The sequence below is a fragment of the Galendromus occidentalis genome, unplaced genomic scaffold, assembly GCF_000255335.2.
Source record: "Galendromus occidentalis unplaced genomic scaffold, Mocc_1.1 scf7180000077524, whole genome shotgun sequence".
Classification (NCBI taxonomy): Eukaryota; Metazoa; Arthropoda; class Arachnida; order Mesostigmata; family Phytoseiidae; genus Galendromus; species Galendromus occidentalis.
In genome coordinates, this window is record NW_003805512.1 from 1,852,363 (window position 1) to 1,876,071 (window position 23,709).

At 51.5% G+C, this 23,709-nt stretch overlaps 3 protein-coding genes across 3 annotated transcripts; 2 read left to right on the forward strand and 1 right to left on the reverse strand.

Annotated features, from left to right (window-relative positions):
• Positions 1-7,559: 7,559 nt before the first annotated feature.
• LOC100904386 (gem-associated protein 5) lies at positions 7,560-12,448 on the reverse strand. Its single transcript, XM_029112693.1, is given in 18 exon segments — positions 7,560-7,910; positions 8,023-8,170; positions 8,245-8,405; positions 8,508-8,684; positions 8,773-8,876; positions 8,968-9,043; positions 9,142-9,217; positions 9,343-9,454; positions 9,549-9,765; positions 9,855-10,199; positions 10,301-10,519; positions 10,623-10,757; positions 10,831-11,034; positions 11,124-11,272; positions 11,362-11,509; positions 11,633-11,914; positions 12,005-12,125; positions 12,204-12,448. Coding segments are annotated over 18 exon segments (3,270 nt in total).
• Positions 12,449-13,631: 1,183 nt separating this feature from the next.
• LOC100902658 (uncharacterized) lies at positions 13,632-16,417 on the forward strand. Its single transcript, XM_003747573.2, has 4 exons — positions 13,632-13,743; positions 14,207-14,460; positions 14,567-14,659; positions 14,750-16,417. Exons 1-4 carry the CDS (start codon positions 13,713-13,715, stop codon positions 15,173-15,175), a joined length of 804 nt encoding a protein of 267 aa, XP_003747621.1. The 5' UTR covers positions 13,632-13,712; the 3' UTR covers positions 15,176-16,417.
• Positions 16,418-17,542: 1,125 nt separating this feature from the next.
• Positions 17,543-22,698, forward strand: LOC100904532 (endoribonuclease ZC3H12A). The gene is made up of 3 exons (XM_018641111.2): positions 17,543-17,710; positions 20,133-21,489; positions 21,622-22,698. Exons 1-3 carry the CDS (start codon positions 17,543-17,545, stop codon positions 22,512-22,514), a joined length of 2,418 nt encoding a protein of 805 aa, XP_018496627.1. The 3' UTR covers positions 22,515-22,698.
• Positions 22,699-23,709: the final 1,011 nt, after the last annotated feature.

Below are 23,709 nucleotides of genomic sequence, written 5' to 3' on the forward strand. Positions count from 1 at the left end.
CTAGCATGTCATGTGGAGCGTCCGAGAATCGGGCGCCGAGCTCATCAAGTAGAACTCGTTTCTCACCTGCGCTCATTTGTAAAAAATTGTTCTTCCGCGGAGGTTCTCGTTTCCTCCACTTCGCTCTCCGGTTCTGGAACCAAACCTGGACCCTGGACTCGCTCAAACTGAGCCTGGAAGATTAAGGATGCGAATATTAGGACAGACAGAAGATGTTGCGCGGAGTGTAGAGATGAGGGAAATATTCCAAACTAATTCGAATGTCCGCTGAATATTCCTATCTTTTGAGAATACCTCATCGCGAGATCCTCTCGCGCGAAAACATCTGGATACGGAGCTCTCTGGAACGCTCGTTCCAATTCATCGAGTTGGAACGACGTGAATGTAGTCCTGGAAGAATAACTTGCTCGATGACATGGACCACGGCCGAATACAGCGATCTTGGACCCCCGTAGCCCACGGTTACGGCGGAGCGCAGATATGATTAAGAAATGTGGAGAATCATAGAGGAGCGAAATAATCACCGGGTCTTTTTTTCTTGACTTCATTCTGACCGTGGTGATTCGAAGTCGCTTTTTCTTTTTTGAGGTTCCAGAAGTGGAGCTCGAAGGTACAGTTGAGCTGGTCGTGGGGGCCACCACAGGAGTCGCCGTTGCCGCGATGACGACGGCTTGGCATTCCTCCTTCTTCGGCATGTGGTGCACCGTGACCTGAGCAAACGAACAACTATTATTATCGTCAGAGTCGAGAAATATCAGCGGACGAGGGTGCTAATCTTGAGGCCCAGATCATCAAGCCAATAGGAATCCATTTTCATGAGGAGACGAAAAGTTAGAACTCGGGCTGTATCTCCCCTGATCGACTGTACCTGGGTTTGTGGATTCGGATCCTGCATCTGCAGGAATTGCGAGGTGTCCACGGGATAGTCCATGGTGTTGGAGAAATTTTCTGCAAAGAGAGATTTTGAGATCCAGTCGGAGATCCCCGTCCAGGACCTTTGCGACGAAAATATGGATGAAGTACTCAAGTCGATCGCGTCGGATGCGATACGAGCATCGATGAAATTCGAAAGTGACATCTGATCAGAGACCGAGCAGAACATTCCACCTGTGCACGGTTCCGACGGTAAATCCTCATAGAAATCATCAAGATGGTAACCGAAAGCTCCGACGATGGCGAGACTGAGCTGGTCGAGATAATGGGGCACCATGGAAATTTTCAATGCGGCGTCATAGGTTGTAGCAGGAACCATCATTGAATGATCCGAAGAATCTTCATCCGCAACTGCGCGGTCTTCTGTGAAATCTTCGGAAGCGATTCGTTCTCTCCGGATTTCAGTTTCAACGTCCGTCCCCCGTGGAAATGAATCCATGGCCGCATCCCCTTGGAAGAGGTTTTCGAACTCATCTGTCCTGGTGTACTCCTCGCTCCTCGCCTCGTTCCCGGATGACACAAGATTCTCCGATTCGTCTTCACTGATAGTTTCGTAGTAAGTTTCAGCTTCTTCGAAAGTCAGCGTCGTGATAGACAAATCCATAATCTCACAAATACTCTCACTGCAAATTTGGTGACTCTCGCCGCGGATCGCAGCAAATTCTGGATCATCGAGATTTGATGCTTCCACAGTGGAGGGCAAAAACCTCAGCACTTTTCTGAGGGCAAGTGGAAACCTAGGGTGAAGTGTGCGGCGTTGTGTGCGGATGCCATAAGGTCGGCTCGCTCGTCCTCTGGGTCGATGATGTGAGCAACGGACTTTCATCACCTTTCTTTGGGCTCCGATTCTTCTATCGTTGACGACATTTCATTCTGAGCAAGACTTCAGAATGAGCAATATCGACCCGATCACAGAACGGACATCATGTTCTCCGTTACAAACTCTACACACCACGTGAGCCCGCTGCACAAATTGTGCGGAGTCACTTTCCTGCTGCCCGTTGTTTCTAGCTACTGAAATCGATTATTGTGGCCGACATCGAACAACTCCGTGTCTGTGTGGACATCGATGAGCATAGAGAGTCTCCTCGGGGACATGACGTCATAATAATTTTGGTCCCCCGACGAATCAGACGGGGTAGATCGATACGGATCGCGCCTTCCGAGCCGAGCGACGAGCTCTAAAGGCAGACGAGAATGAGGGAAAGATTGGTCTAATCATCGATACCTCGGAGAACGTACGCGCCCATGTGAGAAATGTCTCGAGAGTCGACTGCCTCTATCGCACAAGCGCCTCAATCGTGAAGAGCCCGAAGAGGAATCTACCTCCTGGCCCTCATGTAAGAGGGCTTAATTGTAAGTTTACCCTCGGAATTGAAACAAGCATTATTCTTGATTGAGCCAATTTACGCGAAGTTCGCTGACTGCTCCTCGTTCCATTCGATCCACGAGGTCCGGCGGTGCGGGATACTATTACCTTAGTTATGAGAGTGAATAGCCAAATCAGTTTCCAATCCTGCGGTTATTCAGGAGCGGAGAGCCTGCCTCCCGGGATTGTCCTTTCGGAATTCGCCACGTGTCTACTGTGGTTCGAATTCTCATTCGGGGTATCGAGCGCTATTGAAGAGAATCATCTTCAGTGCTCGGAGTACTACAAACGAGGATACACCGATCCCCTGGCCCCAATGAATTGTTTCAATTAGTACAGCGGAGATTTTTTGCTCGCGAAATAACTTGGAGGGAGACCAAAGATTTCGTAGCATTCGGCTGGATGGTGGAAATGCTGGTAACCTTGGTATGGGGCAGTGCTCCTGAGGGGCCTTTGAGTTTTCGATATGACGGGATAAACATTACGGCTTCGCTTCTTTCCTCTCATCACGCGGCTTGCGATGCGTTCGGTGTGTGGGTGAAAGTCGAGGAAAGGTGCGCGTGAATTCACAAGAGTTGCCATAGCCGAACTTTATCGCGCCTGTACCTATGTTCGAGCGAAACACCAAGGGCCCACCTGTCTCTGGAGATTGTGTGTCCCACAACCCGATCGAGATGCGCGGAGCAACTTGTTCCTAGACACACTTGGAAACAATCATTCCCATTTGTACTGTACATACAACATCGGAAAGTGCATCGACCGAAATACGGGTCAGTCGATGCGGATGCAGCGGTGCTCTGTTTGAAGTGTGATCGCAACTATCGAAAATTCACCATAACTTCGCGCGCGATAGGTAGGTCAATCTTGAAAATCACCACCACACTCTCGTCATGAAATGGTCTTGGTATGCTCGGCCACGATTCCCGTCTGAGACTTTCTCCTTTGTTGGCCATAAGGTCCAAGAGCGAATTGAAAATCCGCATGCTCCGGTGGTCAAAGAGATGACCGAGTACCCTCGCTTATTTTAATGTCCAGGTTTCGGTCCTTCAGGGCCGTCCGCATCCGAGTAAGGCATACGCAAACGCAAAATATAGCGGAGCAGTGGAGTCTGAGAGTTCACTTCGGGATGGAACCTACATTCCGTGGCATTGGTCCGCTCGGACGGGGAACTCGTCGACAGAACACTTACTTCGGCGCCTCGTCCGCCGGAATCTCGCCTTGCAAGTTCTCTATCGGACAATGAGCACTATTCAGGAGGTCGAAAATCTTTCCGCGAAGTCAGACATGATGCGCAAAGTTTGAAATGGGAGACAGCAGGTGTCAGAGAAAATTCCTGCTTCTTAGAACCAAGAGCATGTTTATGGAAGCGACGATGTTTGTGATAGTCGGGGACTGATGATCGTTATTGCATCGCAGCGCGTGTTAAGTACACTAAAGTAGGCTAAAGTGTCTCTAATAAGGCGTCGTTCTAATAGGAATTAACAAGCCTAAATGAATTTAATTTAGTCTCATCAAGCTCAATCGAATACTATCTATCTGACTGCTGCTGCTACTTACCCAGCATCGTTGTACTGACTCTCGTCGCTCCGTGCGCACAAAGCCAACTGCGTTCAACTCGGTCTTCTTCCGAGGAGAGTGCTGCTCGGTTCGCTGCGACCGTGTACTCGTCGAAGGAGTACTCCGGGTACTGCGCATGCGCCTTCACCCTCCTGTAGCTATTCGTGTTACTTCCCGATCGGTTCCCATCCGGATTCGCTGGACAGAACGATTGAAATTGATTCTTCATCTCCCCGAATTTCTTCGGAGCCCGCGGAAGTTGCTCGGAAAATTATATTTCAACGCATTAGTTTGGCCAGTTATGCAAGATTCTTCCGTGAACCTTGCGAGTCTAACTCAATCGAATCCACTGGTTTGTTCCGAATATCGGCGCAAGTCTCGCGGACGGTTCCGAGGGAAAGAATCAGCCCGCACCAAATCAGGGCCGTGGGCCGTTATGGCCGCCGGGCGATGCAGCGTACGAGATGCAATCCCAACGGGTCAACACGAGCCTCGTCGAGGAGAGCATGTTCCACGTTCCAGAAAGAAATTTTGTGTGGGGGATAAATCCTCAATATTCTATCCGATCGAGGGAATCTCGCAGCTCTGTCTCAGCTTGTGTATTGCCTGTAATGCCCTCATACCATTCGTTCCCACCTCCCGCGGACGAATACGGCAGTTCTCATGCTCCACACCATTGCGGAGTAGGGAAGCCCCACTTTGGGAGATATTTCCGAAACTCCGGGGGTAGGGATGATTTCCGTGACTGTTCTTTTGAAGAATTCAGGAATATATCGATTTTCCACTCCCGCGGATGCCTGCTGGAATATCTGTCCGTGCAACTATCTATGTCCCACTCGCTATCTATCTCGCGCTGCGATAAGAAAGAATACGCCTGTTTTTCTATACCTCCGAACTATTCAGAGAATATTCTACATGATCTTTCGCAAGTCTCATGGAAACGGTCTTATTGCTTCAAAGTCTCGGAGAAGCTCCGCATAAGATCGGACGCGACTCGCAATACAATGATCTTCGTAGGCCGAGAGATGTGAGCACCCTCTGACAGTCTTCGCTCGAGTCGCTCTTCATGCACTATCCCACGCTCCGCTGCGTTCACATGGCACACTCTCCCGGAGGGACACAAAGTGCACTCATGTCAGCCTCGTCCCCCATGTTTGACGGCGGCGGCACGCGCCTGAGAGCGCCTCCGAAGATGAACGATGCTGATGGGAACTCGGCTTGACGACCTCCTGACGCGAGGCCCCCCAGGCCGACGTCGAAATTCGTTCATCTGCTTTCACGTCCGCCCTGATAAAGGCGTCCGTTGGGCTCATTTATGTGGAAAAAACTCCCGAGTTGCCGACCCCCGAGAATCGTCTGGCAATCGGTTATACCGGCTCGGCTGAGCCCGAAGCTCAGGTTCAAGTGTGGATTGGACTTTTCTCCTCGCAATCATTCCTGGATTTGGAGATATGCGGAGCCTGACACTCATCTGTGCTGTGGAGGATATCCGAGAGATCAATGGGAATTCTCGGAGGCCAACTCTGTGTTTCATCGCTAGTGAGCGGTGGAGGAAAGACTCCTCTGAGCATGCTGGAGGTCAGATCAATTCAGACAATCAAGCGAATCATGCTTGAATAGCAAGTGTAACGCTTCGAGACTCAGCGTCCAATCGTCGCTGGAGGCCCTCAGCTGGCTCACGGCGCGGCGTCACCGTCGATGAGCGAATATAAGTTGAGAGGATGAGCTCTCCCTTCGAGGCTGCATGAGCTGGACTCTTCCTGGATGACAAGTGAAACTCCCTTTCGCAAAAGAGGATTTTTGAAACCGGGATCGTCTTCGAGGCCGGGCTGGTACGGAGAGAGGTTCATACGCCGCAAACCGTGATAGATTTTCTCCGCGCGATGCTCTCCTCTGCAGAACTCGTCTTCCGTGTTTTTAACTTTCGAAACCCAAAGTTGATGTCGCTTGGAATGCTCGGCGATAGTGTGCAGTGACAGCGTGACGTGTCGGACCCTCGTCGTTTCGAATTTTTCATCGCGACGCAGCTGATCCGCGTCATTCTCCTTATCATCATGCATGAGACATAATATTCGAGCCGAACAAAATTTTCCCCAACATCTCAGAGTGTCCTCGAAATGGATGACCACAGAATCGATGAGAGCATGATGCGAGATTCTCAATGAATTATCATAAAAAGTATTCATATTCGGTCACATGGCTGAAACCACATTGGTTGCATACGAACGCAATTAATTCTTTTTCTAAGTTGCTATCCTTCCTGAGCCAGCGCTTATTCGGCGAACGGCCCTCCCTCTAGCGTCCAGAGTGCGCTCTTAATCTCAGCCGCGTCCAACCCCAAACATCATTCGCCGCGTCGGCACGACTGTCTCCAATGTCCGAGACGATATTGAGAAAAAATAGATCTTCCCATCGCAGCGTGCACGCATCATCCCAGAGATATCCTAATCGACGTCGGCGTTGTAAACCGGCACCTCACTCGTTCTACTCCGCCTATCCGGCTGGGAATTCTCGATGGTCCTTCGCACGAATCCAAAGCCAAGTGCATGACATGTTTCAGGCCATGGGACGGTGTTCCGGGATGGAGGTGACTGGCACCTCTAGCTGGCAAGTCTCTCCTTCGACCAAAACTCCTAGGGACAAATCTTAGTTGAGTTCATGAAGACTTACTGATTGTTTATTGTCCATTTACCATTCGGTGAGGGAATCGTATCCCGGGGAAATCCATACGCTCGCTAAACCCTCCCTGTGGGTCGGTCCCATCGATCACCACCGCTGACTTCCTCTCCCCACAGAGAACCTTGACAAGAGCACCGAAGCGCCCCAGCTCCTGGATGCCCAGCCACGCAGAGGGAGGGGTAATCCTCCCGGGTGGAACAACTCAATACGGCCTCCGTTCGAGGGATTCTTCTTGAAGGAGGACCGGAATGGAAAATGTTCCGCTTCCCGAAGTGAGCTACCTTCGGCTTACTCGGAGAGATTTTTTTAGACACAGGTAAGGCCTCAGAGACTACCGTCCGTGAGTGTCTAGGTTACTCAGTCGTGGGTGCACGAGATGGGAATGATTGAGGAGGAGCGAGCCCCGCCCGGGAACAGAATGGCCGCCGGTAAGGAGAAGGGCTCATTCTTGCCGCTCTCCCTCGTAATCATCCGGAACTAACCCGGGCAATCTGTCAGTCAGATTCTTGACCGATCAAGCGGCAGTTCAAATCGACCTCTCCGACGTGCTGCGATTCCCTGGCAGAGCACGACAGACTGCGGAGAGCTCTCTCCGATGGGGAATATATGAGACAAGTTTCCGTTCGTTGAGAGAGATTATCCTGGTTGAGAACGTTAGTCGTTGTTTGAGGAAAAGTCCTGAACAATTCTCCTAACCGAGCTCCAGCGACAAAAATGGGTTCTGTAGTACAACGTTATGCGCTGTATGAAGTTCTGAGCGGATTCAATGTCTAAGAAAAAGAGCGACAAGCGATGACGTGCGCTGAAACACTTTTCCTTATTTATTCTGCCCCATCAGACCATGTTATAGCATGATAGGAGCAATTCACAGATATAGGGACGTCAACAGACAGTATTCGCTCCTGGAATCCATGCGGAAGATACCGTCAGACATCTGTCTATACATGCGACTCTCTCCCCGTGATCGAGATTGAGAAGTTTCAACCAATTCGAGGATGCCAAGGATTCTTCGAGCACCCATTCAACCAGAGCTTTCTCCCGGTGGTTCAGCCGGCTTATACAGCATCGCCAGGACGAAATGTACGAACTTGCCCTCATCGAACTCGCCGATTTTGTTAGAGATCCGCAATTTCGTCGCATCATCGAGCAGACCATTGTTCAGCGCCGACCCGTGAGCAATTTCTAACACAAGGTGGCTAATCAGCTGGTTGACATTTTGCGCCGGCTGAATGTCGGTCAGAAGTTCTTCGATGATTTGCTTGTCGTCCTCGCCAAACTTCCCAGCTCTTCCAATGAGGACCTCCAGCGATTCTTGCGGCTGGTTGAAGAGATTGTTCGAATCCGCCACTGGTTTCGTGTCCTCGAAATAAGTCTGAAATTCAAGTATCATTTCCTGAGGGGATTTGTCGGATATGACGCGAATACGTTTTATTCATATGGTGTATTTTCGAATTTGCGGCTACGTAATCATGGTGTATCCTTACTCTGATCGCGAGTGTGAGTGCTCTGAGTTTGGCGAAAGCCTCAATTTCAAACTCTTCACCGAGCTTCTCAAGGGCATCAATGTCGTTGGATGAGGAGAGGAGTTCCCTCGCGGCTTTCAAGAGGAGGTAGCGATTCGGGAGATCACACCTGGGAGGAAAAGCAGATGAGAAGAGGATCTTACATCCGTGTCCGCCTCGTCTTTCATACGAATGAATGGGAACCTTTTCGCGAGAACAGCGGCAGTCAACGCAGACAGGGGATCCGTATAGAGATTGAGAGTTTCGAGAGCTTTCGACGGTTGATTACAAGCCAGAAGACATCGAGCAGCTCTCTCGTACTGAGCGCTCTCTATGAACCGGTTCGCCCACGACTCATAGACCATCTGCAACAAAAGTCTGAGTGAGAATTTCATGATTTCGGACATGGTTGTCGTCCGGTTGCGACAGGCAACGCATGTGCGTTATGCTCAATCGGAGGATCGTACCGTTTTCAGAGCATCATCGTCGTTACGGGTGGACAGAACAATCGAGATCGCTTCTTTGTGGAGGAACCTTTCACAGAGTATCTTGACTAGTTCCTCCGTGTGGCCAGTGGCCACCATCAGAGCTAGAACGGAATGGATGTCGCTTTCCTTGTTCTGATCGATGAGAGCCTCGGCTGTCTAGAAAGGAAAATCACTCTAAATTCTTGATGTGCCTCATCGATTGGACGGAATTCCCAGCCGACGTTCGGAGTCGTAGCAAGCTCACCTCGAGGAAGAACTCCTTCGAAACGAAATTGGCGAGAGAGAGCAACTGATAGCTCAATTTTTTCAGCTGGATGGCTCTCCCGACCACGTCCCGGATGTTTCCACCTAAAAATTTGGGATGGAGCAAGAATTGAAGTACCTCCTAAAATCTGTCCATCGATCTCCAGGCTGGATTTTTCTTGCAGGGAAAGCTGACCTGTGAGTAGAACCTGAAGCGCGAGATCATCCTCCATTTTCGACTGGTGCCTAGCAGCCTCAGCAATCAGGGTTTTCTAAGCATGAGAAGGTTGAGTTTATTATAAGAATCGACCGACCACATATCATACGCGGTACCCGATTAGTCGGATACCTTCACGTATATCTAGTTCACCTGGAGAAGGTCCTTGTGGTAGAAGCCCATATGTGTTTTATCCGCCAAAGCTGAGTAGTCTCCTTTGACCTGACAACTGAAAGAACGCATCAGGTGATAATCCCGAGGCAACGGATCCTTCTTTAGCTTGCAGGTTCGCTGAGTATATACGGTATACGGAATGTCTCATGGGATCTGGGAGATTGCATAGATCTCACTCACCTCTGAAGGAGGAGCAAATCATTAAGACCCTCGGCTTTTGGAATGTTCTCCGCGTTACTCGCGAGAGGGAACAGCGGGCGGACTTTTGAACCCTTGCTTTTCGCGCCGTTGTCTGAAAACGGATAGGCGATGACTTACAATTTTCTCTGCGGGGATGCGAATCTCGCCTCAATTTCCGAAGGTCGTGAAGTAAAGCTATCTCTCACTTTGTGGACGCTCAATCTTTGGTTTTTCCGACAGGTTGATTTCTACGTTGCAGTCTTCAACACTTTCCGCTACGTTCAATTCGTAGACCGTATGACCATTGGTGCCGAGATAAACCAGGTTCTCGTCGATGCTGCTCCATTGCATAGCAATGATGGACTTATGTCCCGTTGCGTTGTTCAGGGTTTTGATCACGCGACTGGAGCCGATCTTCCGGACCTGCACATTTCGAATGGGGCTCGAAATTTGTTCTAGGTATGCGACGCATATATCCTTTCAGAATCCCCAGGAAATCATGGCTCGCGAACCTGAACCGAGCCGTTGCTGCCTCCAATGGCGAACTCGTCCTCGTTGAAAGGATTCCAGCATAGGGCAGTGCACGAATGACCAACAATCTTCCAGATCGCTACCACCGGATGACTCATATCCGCCTTGACGAGTTGCTCTACATTGAAGATGCTGAAGTAATCATTCCCAAAAACAAGCGCTAGGTAGGTCCCATTCGCGGAAATCACAGTTCTCTGTGCGGCCTGTTTCTCCAGGATCGTTTCTGATATTATCGAGAGCGCACTCGTATCCACAGTGAGGACTTTGCCTTGCCGAGTCCCGAGGAAAAGCAAGTTTCGCTCGTTGATCGCGTCCACACTCCAAATCTGCGAAACCGAATTTTCACGTCAGGGTCAGGAGACGATGATTGATCGGCGCCTGTCAACGATTAATTTTCCGGAGACCGAATCAGTGTCAATACTCTCACCTTATGTTTGGCGAGATCCTTGATGAACATTTCTAGCGGGATCAGGGCCCCGTTCTTCGTCTTCCCCACAAAAGCTTGATTACAGTCTGCGGCCAAAACGATGGGATGTTCACTGATGAGGGGAATGCTGGCGAAGCAGAGAGAACCGATGCCAGTCCTTTGGGGAGACACGAATTTCTTGCTCGTCGTCTTCTGAGGGGATACATCCACGACGAATACCTGATGGAAGCCAAATGACTCTCAAGATACATCGGAGTTTTTGGAAAGAGATCGAATCTTCAATGAGAATCGATAGGGCAGAGAAACTCGGTTTGAAGCTTACGTCGCCTTTCTGAGTGCCGAACGCCAATTGCATTTCATTGGTGGGATGCCAGGCCAAGCAGTAGACTCGACACTTGACCGACGCATGTTTCGCGATCTGTTCCAAGGATCCTTGGTCCGTTTTCGCCAAACACACCTGAGAACGAGTTTCCATCAGACGGGAACTCCGGGAGAAGCATGTCGGATCGTAACCTCGACGACGAACTCACCCTGCCACATCCGCTGGCGATTGCCAGAGCCCCTGTTCCCGCTGGATGGAATTTCATGTCGTACACGAAGCCCGCTAGACACGGTCGTGACATTAAAAGCTCGAGAGACTGCGTGTCCCACAGACAGAGCGTTCTTTCTATTCCGGAAGTCAGAACGAGATTTGGCGCAATCGGGACCATTGCGCTCAAAGATTTAGTAGTAGTCTGGAATGATAGAATTCATCCATCAAGATGCATCGGTCTAAATCGATTCCCGGGCAATCCGGGATGGTGAACATAAGTCCTCAGCTCACCTCCTGCGGAATAACGTTCAACGTTGTCTCTTTCCCGTTGTACGCGCCCACACAAACTGTGCCCCAAGGAGATCCGACCACCAGATTAGAGCCGCACCAGCACACGCAAGCAGTCAGGAGCTCTCTGTCAGTGTAAGTCGATCTTATTGCTGCAAATGAGGAGGTACTTAGATCCGTAGGTGGCTCCCAAGCGAGAATTATTCCAATTCAGGGATCACCATAGTCGATCGGACCCAACCTTTAGGTGGCAATTGAATACTGAAAGCTTCTTTCTGGCCAATGATGAGGCAGCTCTTCTCAGCTACGGACATGGCCGCCGCGATCTGACCCTTAGGGTGCCAAGCGACCGCTCGGATCACACTGTTGAGTTTGTGTTTGTTCAACACCTGGAAGGAGAGATTTGCTCTCGAATTCAGACTCGACAAATGCTCTGATTGTGCACGCTCGTTTTCAGATGACATTCGGACCGATCTGAGTCGAATCCCCCTCTCAATTATTGCAGCGTTTACCTTCCAGGTCCGGGTATCCACGATGGCCACGCTGCCTTTGCTGCATCCTAGGACCGCTAAGCCGTTACGGACATCGAAATCTTGGAGGTCTTCGATCTGTATTTTGACATTGAGGCTCCCGCTTCGCTGAACGGACTTGGTCGACATGTCTACGACCAGTATTTCTGCTGACGTCATACCGATGGCGAGGCAATGGGGTCTGTCGTTCATGAAGCGTATGGTTCGAATCTCAGAAGTATACTTTTCGCTGAAAACGATCTCCATCGAGGGATAGTCTATGACCTGGAGTGTACATGGTACGAAGTTAGGGGAGCCAGGGAAGTCAGTGAATCGATGGGACACATCTTGTTTCGAATCCGAAATAGCACCCACTTTTACAACGCTCATATCGAGCAAGAGGGCGATCCTTTCAACTCCGGCGAATCCCGCAGGGGAGAACGCAACAGCGTGACATTTCTCATTAAACAAGTTGATCTTCTTCAGGTAAATGAGTCTGAAAAGTAGATACTTCATTCAGGGAGGCCCCACGGGGAACGGGAGGAAAATGGGGAAGGGGAAATAAAAAATCCACTGATCCTACGACATATCCGTATCTTCTGACGATTTCGTACTTTCTCTGGCATCAGCGTTATTCGGGCTTTTCGAATCGGTTCTCTCATTCCCATCCGTTTGTTGTACGGCACCGTTACTCGGACTGTCAATTCTCGACAGGAGTATGCTGGAACCTGCCGATGTCGCAATCAGGCCGGTCTGCGAAACTGCCATGGCTCTCGGCCGGTACCACAGAGCGTCCGGCACCGCGTACAGGGTGGACATACTTCCGTAGCAATAGAAAGCAACTCGAAGAAGCACCTCACGAATCGCCCGGTGGGATTATGTCCGTTGAATTACGATCACTTTTTGAAGATCCTGAGCTCCGTGATTGACTAACCGCGCACACTTGTGGTCGCGTGGAGAGAGTAAGCTGCCGCTCTCGGGATGTTGCACAAGCCTTGACAGGCCTATCACAGTAGTCCTGAATTCTATCGAGGACACGTCCTCGGATACCCTGTGCACCTCTCCGTCTGGTTCTATCGTTGTCGACAATATAGGACGGCCGTCCGAGCCGAAAACTACGGATTTCTTCTATTTCTCACCCATGAACGAATTCAAGCTGTGTCTGGGATTACGGCTTGCGGGATACAGAATGAAGTATAGCGCAGGCGCGAAACCTCTTCTGGCGCAGGTTTCATTCGCGTTCCCGAAGGGTTCCTCTCGCTCCTACAACGTCTCGTCGGGAAGTGGATGTGGAATGATCGATTTACCTCGAGAGGGAGGTGCAGAGTTCTCTCTGATACTCACGAAAAGCCCACGAATGTCGATGGAGAGCCGTCGGTTCCCTCCCTCTTGGCCGGGAAAACGAAACGCGCGTTGCGCACTAAAGCCCTAGCCCGCTCAGCTCGTCAGGTAGCTCATATAATCGGGAAGCCGGACAGGCTCAAGACCTTTGGAATCTTGACGGATTGAACTCGCCCGAGAGACCGACACGGGGCTCAAATAATTGTATCTCCGAAGCCGGAAAACAAGCCTGACGGGAGGACTCCATACTCATACTCCATGTTCCCATTTCGTACCATACGCCCCATGATGGGGCGAGAGCCTATCCGATGTGATAGGATGGAATCTTATGATCGGATTCCAATCATCCGAAGAATACAGCCTCGTGATCCAGTTGTGATTTGACTCCGACGCCCAGAGAAATGAAGAAACGGTATCTGGGCTCAAGATCGTCGTATTCCGTCCCGGCGACAGATTTCGGTTTAGAGTCCTATATGCGGACCTGGAGACAAGGACGGCTCGGAGAGTTTAGATAAGGGCCGCACAGTGAGTTCTAGACCGAGTCGGGGGATACGATACCCCTGAGATTCGAAAATGGATGCAATAATAGATGGAGAAGCTCGAGCTGATCATCAGCGGTTCGGAGAACATGCTGTTGTCGCACATGTATATGTCAACATTTCTTGCACGGCGCGCACATGCGCCCGTTTTGAGTGTGTGCCGCTGAAGTTGTCAGTTCGTCCCGAGTTACCAAGCCTGCAACATGCCGTCACAATCTCCTCTGTTGGCCCAAGGTTAGAATGAATCTTTTCTTCCGAGTTTGGATCGGCGGAGAGGCCAGCTACCCAGCTGCGGTGCCAGCACTTTGCTTGAGCGCGGATGGAAGCTCGACCCTCGCGGAATTTCGCGATTTATCTCGGCCGCCGACTCGACACTCGGCCAGATCTCGCAGAATCCTCTGGAAGCTTCCGATTTCGGAAGAGACCCGGGCAACGATCCACGCGCTTTTGCGACAGTTACCGAGAGTCGTGTCCCGAGTCACCGATTTCGCAGTATTTTAGCGATTTCAGCCATTTTAGCCGGTTTCACGTGGGGCCATGCTTCCATCGATCGCAGCGCGCAAGCTTCACTGTCAAAGTCAGAAACCGCGGTAGAGTCACTGCGACGCGACTCTTAGAGATCCCTGTAGTGTCGAGAGCCTTGATGGTGACGAGCTTTTTTCCAGTATACGGTCATAGCTTTTTTCTATATTGACAGAACAAGCCTTGGAAAGTTACGGTGTGGGCAGCATAAAAAAAATTTTTGGTCGTCAACGAGAACCTTACGGCTTCCTGACTATTCATCACCCCGAGGAACTGAGAGGCGATGAAGCGGTGTTCTATCTCAAAGACGTTCTGGTGGCCAACGAAGAGGAACGACGGCTCTTGCAAGGCGGAATGATGGTGCGGTTTACTTTCATCAGAAAACCTGTGGACAGAATGAAAGCCCCCTGCCCTTTCAAGGCTATACAGGTTAGCTGCTATCCGTAATAGTTGTTCCCGTCGATCTGAATCAGTCGGACAGAGGCTTTCCTGCTTGCATCGATGATGAGTTTCAATATCGAGCGATCGGATCCAGGTTCGGCCTCAAGACCCCATGAAATACTCCGGAACAGTGGCGAAATCATCGGGAGGCACCCTGGTCGTTTTCCTTGAGATCCTCTTCCGTCAGGTACGCTCTCGTAATCATGGGATGGGCGCGGGCGAGTATGCGATTCTGGAGCCGATGTTCTAAGAGATCTCACACATAATGTCCTCACAGGTGCGGGTGCAGCAAATGAACCATACGGTCGACCCTGGAGACCGGTGCACCGTGTCTATCACGTGGAAGGAGATGGTAAGAGCCATCAAGGAAGACCGGACTCCCGTCGGAAACCTGGTAGCTATCGAACGGAGATACAACTCGTTCTTCAGCAGTCCCAACGATAGCTACTCGGAAGACTGCTGCAAAAGATGCCAGAATGACTACTGGCCGAATCGAAACAATTGCGAGAGGAAAAGTCTGATGACCAACAAATTGGCACTGTTGCCGTTCAACTCTGATTGTGCTTCAATCTGGAGCGATGTGCAGCCCCAGAAGTCCACCACCTCAACGGAAGATTACTGGGACGCAGACTGGTACTTGAGGACAATTCGGATGGCTGAAATGGTCCTGTCCAATGGAAGTTCGATGTACAAGCATAACTAATCCGCGACAGGTATGCCCGCGAGCGAGAGTGTTGACGGTCCGACATTCATCGATAGAACCGTCGCCATTCTCTCGTGGTCCTAGCTCGGACAGCGAATCCGAATTTTACAGCCCCATTTAGTATGCAGGTCGTTTACGAACATTGTGAACCCGTTCGTATCCGACCCGAAGATTGACTTACTCTTAATGTAAAGCCGCTCGACGGGAGTCCAATGCCGCCAAATTCAGCGGCATCGACAACTCTCAGCGAGCGAATTATATTCAATCAATGATTCAATTGAGCCCCCTTCGATTCCGGGACAACAGGAAACAATCTTGAGCACAAGACTAAACTCGTTGCGTCCTGCGTACGGAACATCTTGATGATGAGATATACTAATACTTCACTTTTGATGACTCCACGTTGGTTGTTCCTCGCGCCCGGCGAGCGATTAGGAAACCGTTTGAACACGGTACCCAAACTCTTGTTCTCGCCCGGTTCCCTACATTAGGATCACAAACGAATATTATCTCGTGATCGGACGCAACGAGTTTCCTCGAGGGAGTTCACGCGAGCTGCTAAACGCTCTGATTTCGAGAAACGAATAGTAATAATATCGGAAGGATGGCATTGCCTTTCACTACCTGGTGCGCGGCTACCATGGAACGGAGAATATCTCACAGCTCGAGAGACTGCTCGTACATGCGACGGAGATATCGGGAGAATCATAAAATTAATTTACTCTACAGAAGGAAATAATATTGTGAATGGAGCGGACGAAGGAGAGAGTCCGAGGAATATTTGAGTTCGAGAAAGGTTCTTCCGGAAAAATCCAGGACTTGGAGAAATTCTGCGAACCGCTCGGAAGCTGCCGGTATGATAGGGCATGATAGGTGACTCGACGTTGAAAACCGCGATTAAGAGCATCTTGCAGAGAGTAGGTCATCGTTCGCAAGCGCTTAAATCCCTGCTGCGAAGGAGAAGTCCGCAGTCGTAGAGACCTGCCGAACCTCATTTACGGGAAAGTAGGCGAGGAATGAGCTCCAACAGATTGTGGCGAGCAAGTTCCCGTCGCGGCTTAGGAACTGAGCGGGGATTTCTGCCTCAGGGGACTCAAATCCCACCGATCCGACCTCCAAGATGTAGAGCACATGATCCTTCTCTAATCGTATTATTAATCCTCGTCGAATCACGTTCGTGATGGTAGCGCACGATCTGTTGTACGGATCTACTACGGGGCAATAAAGCACATTCTCTATCGATTCGGATGAATTTTCATTTCCAGTTCCCCTTGCAGGAGAGTCACATGAGAGAGTTCTAGTCAGAACATCTGCGATCGAATAGCTCTCGCAGCCTGCGGGCCATAATTGTCAGAATAAATACTGTAGGAGAGCGGCAGTAGGACGGGGAGTGATTGAATGATGAGTAGGCTCTGTCACGGGGAATCTTGATCAGGTGGGGTCCTGCTGTGGATTAGTCCTCGGTGCTTCGATCATCGATCGCAGTTTCCTACTCGTTCCCGGGATCTGGAGTTCGTCCTGAGTAGAGTTCGAAATTTCGCGGGGCCGCCTCTCGTGCTAAGGCGCCGGTATATGGGCGTACTTTCCTCTACTTTCTGTGAGTGTTCCTACCTTCCCCCATGTAGTAAGTGTGTTCCCGCTCGTGGTGGTGGCGCCGGCGTTGCTCGTAGTACATGCCTGCGCCGACGGCGACAGCAGCGGTCTCGCTAGAGACCAACCCTCTCTCGATGGTGCGGCTGCCGCCACCGACTCAGCAGCCGCGGCGGCTGCCGATGGGTGAGTCAGTGTGCGATGATGGTGGCGGTATTGTAGTGAGGAGAGACGACGACAACGACGAGAGCTGGGTGCAAGCCAGTCAGTCAGCCGAGTGGGTAGGCAGGCAGGCAAGCAACTGAGCAGCCAAACGGCCCGCCAGCCAGCCAGCCAGTCGGTCACTCAGTCGGCCAGCCAGCCAGCCTGGAAAACAGGCGGTCGGTCGCGCAAGCAATCAACTGTGGCGGAAAGCCAGTGACTACACCACCTAGCCTACCGGACGGTCAGGCAGGCAGGCAGACAGACTGGCGGGTGGGTAGTCGATCGGTCCGTCCGTCAGTTAGTCAGTCGAGCGGTCGATCGGTCGGTCAGACCGATAACCGGGCGCTTGTCGGAACAAAACCGAAAAGTGAATAAGCCATCGCGGACCTACTGTCCGACCATTACACACTGGAGCGTTAATCTTTCATTCAGTGAAGCGAATGGAAGCAATGAAATGAATCGAAGGTTGTGCGGGTGGTGGTTGTGGAGGCCGAGGGCCCCCACAGCGGAAGAGGACCTCTAGAAGACGGGCCGGCGCTCCGCACTCGGCCCGCCGTCGGAACGTCTTCCGACATGGAGGCTGAGATCCAAGTACGGAACTGCGATGTTCCTCTCCTGAAATGCTGCCTCGAGCGGCTCCTGCAGCTGTTCGAATGTTTGGCCAAGGTGGAAGAAGGCGTCGATTGCCTTCAACTGAAACTGTGGACGCACAAAACAGATGATACGCTACGAAGTGCCCAGGTAGGTACTCTCCTCTGTATGTCGCTCAGATTCCCGCGGAAAATCGAGCATCCTCGGTCAGAAGGAAAGGAAATAGAGTCCCCGTAAGTCCACATCCTCGACTCGCTCAGACAGAACTTTCTGCGGCCGGTGTGTCCAGGGGAATGGCTTCACCTCGGAATACTTTCCGGATCGAGATTTTGATCCGCGAGGTGACCGGATTCGATGTAACGAATCTGCACTGGGGCGGCTGAGCCGGTAACGCGACCGCCGCCGGAAACACACACTGACCGAAAACGCTATAGCTGTCGAAGCAGTAAATCGCGCTCCCCCATCCACGTTGACGTGAGCTAAAACGAGTTGTTATCGAAGCGCAGGTTCGAGTGTTTGGGATTACAAGATAGATATTCTGAAATCCCGGTCTGCCGATTGAGATAGGGCTCAATATCGCGCTGGATAAACTACCCCGCGCACCACGGAATTCCAGCTGGGGGCCACGGGGGCAACATGATTACCGCCCGATATTGTATCGCGTTAGGAAATCGGACTTCAGAACTGGCGAAACCCTTTCGTACATGGGCGCTGTTCGTCGCGAGCTCAGCGCATCTTTGTCGACCCACAACGATTTTCTGTCTGGATAGCGCCCAATCTCGCGGGGGGTTAGAGGAGCATTCCGGTATTCGGTAGTCCATGGGATTCGGAATTCTGACGGCGACCGAGCTCGTTGAGAGGAAGAACTTGATGCGGAGTCGTGCTCGTCACTCATAACTCCGTGATGTAACGGTACCTCAGAGAAAGAATCGTCAAACTTTACGGGCGGGAAGGAGGAAATCGACTACGTACTTTGTGGACCAATCGTTGGTGTTTTCGAGAGCTTAGTATTCGAACAATCATTGTGCTCTGCAGCTTTACTATATCCGGGAAGGTGGAAGAACGACTTGAAACAAGTCGGTGTCGAGCCGCTTTGCTGGGCCATCCGCTGGCCGAACGAAAACTATCCCGCTTCCGTTTTCTGTGTCCATCAACTCAAATCTACATAGCCGAAGTGCCACGGATCGCGCGCGGCTCCCCGGAAACTCGAAGTCAGTGCCATTTCATAGTGGAGTTGGCCGTAGACTCTTCACCGAGCGCAGTACCGCTGCTTCTACTAGGAAGCTCGCCGAAGTGAGCCGTTGACTTCTTCGTGATTTTGGGCATCAATCGATCGCGCGATCGAGTAATGATCCTCGGGTTACCGCGAAGGCTCGTTTCGTTTTCCGCTCCTGAATCCCCGATTGATCAAGGCGCGTTGCGCGCATGGGTTTTGATGCACTTGGAAATCGATTTCGGAGGCTTCCCTCCAGGGGATGTCAAGGTCGCATCCATGATTGGTCAGAAGAAAGTTCTGTCCGCGTAACCAAACCCACGAGACTGAAGGGAAAAGACTGGATGACACCTCGGTCAAAATAGCGTCCCCTTCTGGAACGCGCTCATATGCCCCCATGTGGGGAAATTCTGCAAGGAAAACTTGTACTGGATGCACCCCTCATTAGCTATGTGCACCAGGAGCCGAGGGCTGCAGGGCGATCGCTCCGAGATCCGGCTCCGCTCGCGGGCTGGCTGGTTGGCCCCTCGTTGAACTGAAGAGTCACGACCAGCAAACACAAGAACCGAATCTGACATCGGCTGGTCGGCCGGCGTCCAGCCCCTGCGCGCATCCGGCTTTGTCTCGACGCCGAAGACCTCTCTTCGGCGGTCTCCGGCGAGAAGAGGTCTTCGGTAAGCGGTCGGTCTTGTGATGACGCTTTCGCTCTTTCTTCACTCTCCCGTTCGACGACGGCGACCGAACGGCAACCGAACGGCGAGCCAGCATCGGGAAGCCGAGACACCCCAATGAGCTTCGAAAAACGAGCGAAGTTTCTGATTCCAAGTGGAATTCCTGTAAATAAATCATGCGCATCGCTCAATGCTCGTGAACGGTAGAGTCTCGAGCGTTTTCGACCGGGGTTGTTCGGCTTTGCAGTCTTGATCTCGATCAATCGTTCAGTGTTCCATGTGCCGTCCGGGGTCGATCCCTCGCAAAAACGCGTTGTTCGTCTGTGAGTACGATTCGTGAGAGAACCTCGTGTGCCGAGGTTGCGATTTTCACTGAATCGCGCCGTGTTCCGACGTTAGTTTTCGCAAAAAATGACCGAGCTGAAAGCTGAATTCTTCTGTAATTCAATCAGATACTGGGAGCTCTGTGGAAGGATTTGGATTTTCGTGAGACTTGGGACGCTCAACTACGCTAGTTTTTCTTATTGGGTCCAAATGGCCCTCGAACGATGACCTGTACGAATTGCTTTTCGAATCTAGGATGCCCATGACGACCTCAAAATCCCCCCCTCCCCTTCGACCCACAATAATTCACCTGTGGAACGTTCTTACTCCGCGATCGACCTAACACATTCTCCCCTGGTTCCAGGAATTCCTGCTCTCTGTCACGTCGGAAAATCCTGCATCTGAAAAACGGCAACCGCTCAGCACCGAAGCCCTCAACCAGCTGTTCAACCTTCGGAGTGAGATCGAACGGGATGCACGCGTCCTCCTGATATTCACTGACGGCGAAGTCGCTATTCGAGGTCCGCAGGCAAACGTGCAACTGGCCATGCAGTTAGTGGACGAGTTCCTCGCTCACGGCGTCGTCTTGAGCGACGTTCTCAAGCATTCGCTCACAGCCGACTCTCTCTTATCGGAGCCGATGGGCGGCTCAAACGGTCGCGAGAACGGACGTCTGACACGCCGTGTGGAAAGCGAGGATTCCTCATACGATTCCGACAACGAGAGCGGTCTCGGTCCGGGAACCAAATCGCAAGGAGGCAACTTCCAACAGAAGATGCACGACGACGTCTCGAGAACCGTCTCAGATACCTTGGGAGCGGAATTTGCGGAGTACGTCAATTCCAACAAAGTCGAACTGAAGACGGTACTCGCAGATCCAAGCTACCAAACACGGCTGGAGTTTGCGGTGAAACTCGGCTACACGGAAGCGCAGTTCCAGAACGCCCTCCAGAGGCTCGGTCTCAGCGCATCGAACAACGAATTATTGGCCGAGCTCATAAAACTGACGTCAACGGCAAAACCGGTCTCCCTCGACGCATCGACCTCCGACGCTGCTCGTAGCGGAGAGCTGTACCCTATCGTCATCGATGGACCGAACGTGGCGATGAGTCACGGCAAGAAGGACGTATTCTCGTGCCGCGGAATCAAAATCTGCGTGGACTATTTCCGCGCGCGGGGCCATAAGCAGATCACGGTGTTCGTGCCCAGCTGGCGCAGAGAGCCACCTAGGCCAAACACTCCGATCTCAGATCAAGAAATCCTTTTTCAACTTGAGAGCGAAAACATTGTAAAGTTCACCCCGTCGAGGAACGTCAACGGCAAACGAATAGTGTGTTACGAGGACTACTATGTTCTGGATGTGGCGTTGAAAGACGATGCAATCGTGGTTTCCAACGACAACTACAGAGACCTCGTGCAGAGGAAGCCCGAATTCAAAAAGGTCGTCGAAGAGCGGCTCCTCATGTACGTGTTCGTGAACGATCACTTCATGCCACCGGAGGATCCCCTGGGCAGAACTGGACCCACCCTCGACGAGTTCCTCAGCAAAGTTCGTCTCCAATTGCCCTCAGTTTGTCCTTATGCCAAGAAATGCACGTACGGGAACAAGTGCAAATACTATCATCCGGAGAGGGGGAACAAGCCACAGAAATCAATCACGGAAAAACTCGCCGAGCAAGCGAAGATCCAACTTCAAGAAGTCAAAGCTCGAGCGAACCTCGGTAAGATGAATCCACGACCCGATGAGCGGAGCAGAAGTCTTCCCATGAGGAGAGAAAATATCCTCGGCTTATAATTATTCCTGTCGATTCGTCGAACTTCCAAGCCCGTAATTTACGCTTCCGTCTTTGCAGGGAACGAGGTCACCAGGACCCGCAGCGTTCCTGGAACTTTGGCCGGTGACTCGGCATTGCCGACCGGCACGAAAAAGAAACAACCTCTCGGACGAACAAGGTCGGCGGCGCCGGCCCAGAGACTCCAAGACGATTTCCCGATCCCCGGCTCGGCCTTCGGAGGCGGAGACGTCTTGTGGCGACATCAGAGCTGGTCGAATTTGCCAAAAAACATGTTGAGCGAATCCGGACACCTTTCGCTGGCGAAGAAGCTCTCCGATCCGGACTCCCACTGTGAGACGGTCGCGACCGATCCAAGTCCTGGCCTGCACAAGAAACTGCAGAGACAATTGACTCTAAACCCGAATCACGATGATCGCTTGGAACAGATGAAGCTCGTGAACACTCACAGTAGAAGTCCGAATGCTCACCACACTGTCACCCATCTCAGTTCGGACGGCTTCCGTTCGAATCAGACGGACGCCTTCAGAGATGGTTGGCAGGCCGGGGGTCTGTCTAATCAGAACTCTACCTCCGACACAAAACTCAACATGTTCCCAAACCAGTTCGTCACGCCAACGAGCTACCAGGCGAACATCTGGTCTCCCTTACCGTCGCAGCACAACGTCAGATATCCGATTCCTTCACAACAACACGTTCGGCCCTCGAGCGTCCCTCCGCAAAACCGAATGCGAGCTCCGCTGTCGGTACCTCACGCGCCGTCGGGTAACTTCGGATCAGGCGGACCTCTGCCGGGAGTCAATACTTTCGACGAGAGACACAAACTCTTCAATCGTCTCACGTCGATATTCCCCGAAGAGCAAGTCAAGGCCGCAATGGAATCGCTGCCCGACGAACTCAATCCGCAGAAGATCTGCGCCGCCATAATCTCTATGTTCCCGCCGAGACCCTGATGGTGATGATTTTCCCGCCCTGGAGTCACCTCATAGCCCATCGGAATCGACTCGCTCGATAGCGATGGCCATCGCGTGAAGGCGGCAGACTTCTTTTCGTGAGTCTGGTATGTTGTTCATGCGACATTACAAAAAAACGCGGCTGGCGAATAACTACGCGCAGTTTTCGCAGCCGCGGAGGATCTCGGAGAGGATGGGAGTCTGGGCCTCTCCGCATATTCAGAAGGCATCAGGTTCATCGTACAACCGATGCGACACGCTCTGTAGTCCCTCTCAAGGGTTTAGTGTTGGTCCTAAGGACCTTACGGGTTCAGGCATAATTGATTGAGCGCCGGAAAATACCGGGCCAGCATCCCAATGAAATTCGTTGACGACCGAGGCTCTTGCGAGTGGGTGGCAATGATGCTTGAAGACTGGTCTCTTGTAGAGACCTACGACGTGATTCTACGGTCGAGGATGAATAAGGCCGTAGGGCGGACGTCAAATAAGCAGCTCGTTGTATACGTGGCTGTGTTGAAGTTTCATAACGGAAGGAGCCATGTAAAATTTATGAGAGACATTCTTCCGAAGCCATATGCTCTTCTAGTCACTGCTAAGAGAATCACTGAATGCATAATTATATTGTCTAAGGATCCTCTGTTTGGAGAAACACCTGCGTGTAAGCGGCCTCAGTATCCTTAGTTCCGTCTCTCATGGCTAGTCACACTTTCAAGAAATCGATGAAGGAAGAGAGGACGGGAGCTAATCACCACATCAGGTTCTAAGAGGAGACTTCGAAGTGAGGAGTGATCGATGATCAACATAGAGAGTCGAAAATTAATTTTTCCGAAGCTCCTTGCGTACAATCCTCAGGTACGATCATCGAAAGACCTCCCGTATTTCTACCGCGTGCTTGTCAGCCCCGATCTGACTCTTCGTCGGAAACCACGTGACAAATCTTCTGGTCGAACGTCATCGATTGATTCGGTACTGAATCAGTCTTTAGGATAATCAACAAAACAGAAACTCTCAGCTCCAATCGTCGAAGCGTTGAACGTGGATAAGTCTTACCGAGAGCGCATTCTGCTTGAAGAGACGATACAGGGGGCGCATACCGGCTGTAGTTCAGTCAGAGCTGGACAGTCGGATGTATTGCGCCGTACTCACATCGTTCCTTTTGCCATCATTCTCTTGTATTGACACGACTTTGTATGTC